General features: G+C 57.7%; 1 protein-coding gene across 1 annotated transcript; it reads right to left on the bottom strand.

Annotated features, from left to right (window-relative positions):
* Positions 1-2,464: 2,464 nt before the first annotated feature.
* Positions 2,465-5,064, bottom strand: LOC130603464 (peptidyl-prolyl cis-trans isomerase-like 1). Its single transcript, XM_057417236.1, is given in 5 exon segments — positions 2,465-2,734; positions 4,558-4,626; positions 4,736-4,756; positions 4,759-4,889; positions 5,021-5,064. Coding segments are annotated over 4 exon segments (441 nt in total). The 5' UTR covers position 4,889; positions 5,021-5,064; the 3' UTR covers positions 2,465-2,513.
* Positions 5,065-5,382: the final 318 nt, after the last annotated feature.

Genomic DNA, 5,382 nt, shown 5'->3' with positions numbered 1-5,382 from the left:
CAGTGCTCCCAGTACCTCCCACTCTCCCCATTGCACCCCAGTGCTCCCAGTACCCCCCGTGCTTCCCAGTGCTCCCGTTGCACCCCAGTACCTCCCACTCTCCCCATTGCACACCATTGCTCCCAGTGCCACCCCGTGCTTCCCAGTGCCCCCATTGCACCCCAGTGCTCCCGGTGCCCCCCCGTGCTTCCCATGCTCCCACTCTCCCCATTGCCCCCCATTGCTCCCACTCCCCCCCCTCCCCGCACCCCACTGCCCCCGCTCCCCCCCCCCCCTCCCACCCCCGGCTGTTCGCTCCCCCCCCGGTACCTGCAGGACACCGTGAGCTCCACACGCGTGGCGGGCCCGGGGTCGCTGCCGGCCTCGGGGCTCCCCAGCCCCGCCATGGCGAGCGCCGCGTCCCGCTCCGGGCACCGGGCACCGGCACCGGCACCGACAGAGCCAACCCCCCCCCCGCCAGCCCCCTCGGTACCGCCCCGGGAGCTCCCATTGGCTCCCAGCAACCCCTCGGTACCGCCCATTGGCTCCCATTGGCTCCCAGTAACACCCAGCAGGTAGACCCAGGAGCCCCCCAGTACCTCCCAGTAGCTCCCAGTAGACCCCTGGTAGCACCAAGGACCCCCCCGTAGTCCCCAGTAGCCCCCTAAGAGCGCCCAGTAGCCCCCATTAGCTCCCAGTAGCCACCAGTACCTCCCAGTAGCCCCCAGTACTTCCCAGTAAAATCTGGTAGAACCAAGGACCTCCCCGTAGTCCCCAGTAGCCCCCTAATAGTGCCCAGTAGCCCCCCATTAGCTCCCAGTAGCCACCAGTTCCTCCGAGTACACCCCTGGTTGCACCAAGGACCTCCCAGTAGTCCCCAGTAGGCACCCAGTAGCCCCTAATAGCAGGGGGAGCAAGTTTTGTGGGGGACACTGCCACCCCCTATGGGACATGATGAGGGTCCCAGGGCACCCGGTGGGGGTCACACTGTGTCCCCCTTTTCCCCCCATGCCTGGAGCCCTCCACACCCCAGGTCTGAGGGACACATAACACCCCCTGGGTCCCCACCATGACGTGGTGACCTCCTCCATGCCACCCCTCAAAACCATCACCTGGGGGAGGTCCTCAGGCACTTTGGGGGGACACAAGGTGGAGGCTGGAACCACACAAACCCCTTCCCCAGAATACGTAGATGGCTGTAGAGCATCCATCATCCATCCATGCAACATCCATCCATCATCCATCCATCCATCAATCATCCATCCATGATCCATCCACCCATCCATCATCCATCCATGCAACATCCATCCATCATCCATCCATCCATCCATCCATCCATCCATTCATCCATCCATCATCCATCCATCCATCCATCATCCATCCATCATCCATCCATCATCCATCCACCCATCCATCATCCATCATCCATCCATCCATCCATCCATCCATCCATCCATCCATCCATCCATCCATCCATGCATCCATCCATCCATCATCCATCCATCCATCATCCAACCATCCATCATGCATGTATGCATGTGTGCATCCATTCATCCATTCATCCTCCATCCATCCATCAATTGTGCATGTATGCATGTGTGCATCTTGAATCCCTGCCATCCATTCTGAATCCCTGCCATCCATCCCGCCATCCATCCATTGTGCATGTATACAGGTATGCATCCATCCTATCCATCCATTCATCATCCATCCATCCATCCATCCATTGTGCATGCATACATGTATGCATCCATTCTCTATCCAACCATCCATCCATCCATCCATCCATCCATCCATCCATCCATTGTGCATGTATACATGCATGCATCCATTCTCTATCCAACCATCCATCCATCCATCCATCATCCAACCACCCATCCATCATCTATCCATCCATCCATCATCTATCCATCCATCCATCCATCCATCCATCCATCCATCCATCCATCATCCATCCATCCATCCATCCATCCATCATCTATCCATCCATCATCCATCCATCCATCCATCCATCCATCCATCATCCATCCATCCATCCATCCATCATCCATCCATCCATCCATCCATCCATCCATCCATCCATCCATCATCCATCCATCCATCCATCCATCCATCATCCATCCATCCATCCATCCATCCATCCATCCATCCATCCATCCACCCATCCATCCTCCATTCATCATCCATCCATGCATCCCTCCATCCAGCCTGAATCCCTGCCAACCATCCCTCCATCCACCATGCATGCATCCATCCCTCCATTCATCCATCATCCATCCATAGTGCATGTATGCATCCATGCATCCATCCATCCTCCATCCATCCTCCATGCATCCCTCCCTTCATCCACGGACACTGGGGTCCCCATGTCCCCCTTTGCTCCTCCATATCCCAGCTCCAGTGCACACCCCGCTGTTATGTGTCACCCAACCACAGCACGCAGACCACCCCCAAAACCCATCACACAGTGCAGGGGGGGATCACCTCCACTTCCCACCTCCTTTATTCCATAGAGGAGGACCCGGAGCCCCCCATTATCCCGATGGAAAAGCCTTGATGACCTTGACGTCGTCGAGGGGCCGGTCCTGCGCGTTGGTGTCCACCATGGCGAGGCGCGCCAGCACCGCCATGCCCTGGCTCACCCGGCCGAAGATGCTGTGCTTCCCGTCCAGCCACTGCGCCGGGGCCAGCGTCAGGAAGAACTGGCTGCCGTTGGTGTCCGGCCCCGCGTTGGCCATCGCCAGGATCCCTGCGCCTGGGGGGGGAAAGGAGGGAGGGATGGAGGGAGGGATGGATGATGCATGGATGATGGATGGATGATGGATGGGTGATGGATGGATGATGGATGGATGGATGATGGATGATGGATGGATGATGGATGGATGATGGATGGATGGATGGATGGATGGATGATGGATGGGTGATGGATGATGGATGGATGATGGATGGGTGATGGATGATGGATGGATGATGGATGGATGGATGATGGATGGATGATGGATGGATGGATGGATGGGTGGATAGATGGATGAATGGATGGATGATGGATGGATGATGGATGATATGGATGGATGGATGGACGGATAGATGGATGGATGGATGGGTGATGGATGAATGGATGGATGATGGCTTCGTGATGGATGGATGATGAATGGATGGATGGATGATGGATGAATGGATGGATGATGGATGGATGATGGATGAATGGATGGATGATGGATGATGGATGAATGGATGGATGGATAATGGATGGATGGATGGATGGATGATGGATGGGTGGATGGATGATGGATGGGTGGATGGATGGATGGAGGATGGATGATGGATAGACAATAGCATGAATGGTTTGGGGGCTTGGGGGCGGGTTGACCTGGTTTCATGGCAGACAGAGCACCCCATGCATGGGATTTGGGGGCACACATTGCACCCCATGGCCAAGGTTCTGACATTGTGGGGGACATGCCATGGATGAGGTCTGGGTGTCACGTCACCCTATGGACAAGTCCTGGTGGACACGAGGGTCACATCACCCTACAGACAGGTCCTGGTGGATAGGGGTCACATCACCCTATGGACAGGCCCTGGTGGACATGAGGGTCACATCACCCTATAGACAGGTCCTGGTAGATAGGGGGGTCACATCACCCTATGGACAGGTCCTGGTGGAAACGAGGGTCACATCACCCTATAGACAGGTCCTGGTGGATACAGGGGTCACATCACCCTACGGACAGGTCCTGGTGGACACGGGGGTCACATCACCCTACAGACAGGTCCTGGTGGACACGAGGGTCACATCACCCTACGGACAGGTCCTGGTGGACACGAGGGTCACATCACCCTACGGACAGGTCCTGGTGGACACGGGGGTCACATCACCCTATAGACAGGTCCTGGTGGACACGGGGATCACATCACCCTATAGACAGGTCCTGGTGGACACGAGGGTCACATCACCCTACAGACAGGTCCTGGTGGACACGGGGGTCACATCACCCTATAGACAGGTCCTGGTGGACACGAGGGTCACATCACCCTACAGACAGGTCCTGGTGGATACGGGGGTCACATCACCCTATAGACAGGTCCTGGTGGATACGGGGGTCACATCACCCTATAGACAGGTCCTGGTGGACACGAGGGTCACATCACCCTATAGACAGGTCCTGGTGGACACGAGGGTCACATCACCCTACAGACAGGTCCTGGTGGATACGGGGGTCACATCACCCTATAGACAGGTCCTGGTGGATACGGGGGTCACATCACCCTATGGACAGGTCCTGTTGGACAGGAGGGTCACATCACCCTATGGACAGGTCCTGGTGGACACGAGGGTCACATCACCCTATAGACAGGTCCTGGTGGACACGAGGGTCACATCACCCTATGGACAGGTCCTGGTGGACACGAGGGTCACATCACCCTATAGACAGGTCCTGGTGGACACGAGGGTCACATCACCCTATGGACAGGTCCTGGTGGATACGGGGGTCACATCACCCTATGGACAGGTCCTGGTGGACACGAGGGTCACATCACCCTATGGACAGGTCCCACTGTGCCCCTACCACTCACCGGTGAACTTGAGCTCCGGGTGCAGCTCATCCTCAAAGTGCTTCCCATAGATGGAGGCACCACCACGGCCTGGGAAGAGGGTGGGGGGGAATGATGGAAACAGGGGGTCAGCGGCATGAGGGAGAGGGGGGGACCTGTAATGGGGTGACCGGGGGGGGGGGGGGGGCAGGATGCTCACCGGTGCCGGTGGGGTCCCCCCTTGCACCATGAAGTCCTTGATGACGCGGTGGAACTTGGTGCCGTTGTAGTAGCCGCGGCGGCAGAGCTCCGCGAAGTTCCTGCACGTGCGGGGCGCGTGCTTCCAGTAGAGCTCCAGCACCAGCGGGCCCATCCTGCGGGACACAGAGCCGGGAATGGGAACGGGAGGGGGGGAATGGGAATGGGTGGGAACGGGGAAGGGGACCGGGGGCTGTCCGGTACAGGGAGAGGGCAATGGGATGGGGGATAACGGGGTATCCGGTACTCAGGAAGGATGAACCGGAACTGGGGTGTAACGGGGTATAACCAGTACCGGGTGAACCGAACTGGGACGTAACGGGGTATAACCAGTACCAGGGTGAACCAGAACTGGGACGTAACAGGGTATAACTGGTACCGCGGTGAACCGGAACCGGGATGTAACGGGGTATAACTGGTACCGCGGTGAACCGGAACCGGGATGTAACGGGGTATAACTGGTACCGCGGTGAACCGGAACCGGGATGTAACGGGGTATAACTGGTACCGCGGTGAACCGGAACCGGGATGTAACGGGGTATAACCGGTACTGGGGCGAACCGGGACGTAACGGGGTATAACCGGTCCCAGTGTGAACCAGAACTGGGA

Source organism: Pezoporus wallicus, unplaced genomic scaffold, assembly GCF_028554395.1.
Source record: "Pezoporus wallicus isolate ANWC-B61680 ecotype Strahan unplaced genomic scaffold, APGP_CSIRO_Pwel_v1 contig_14404, whole genome shotgun sequence".
In the NCBI taxonomy this organism is placed as follows: Eukaryota; Metazoa; Chordata; class Aves; order Psittaciformes; family Psittacidae; genus Pezoporus; species Pezoporus wallicus.
This window is presented reverse-complemented; position numbering and strand designations above follow the sequence as displayed.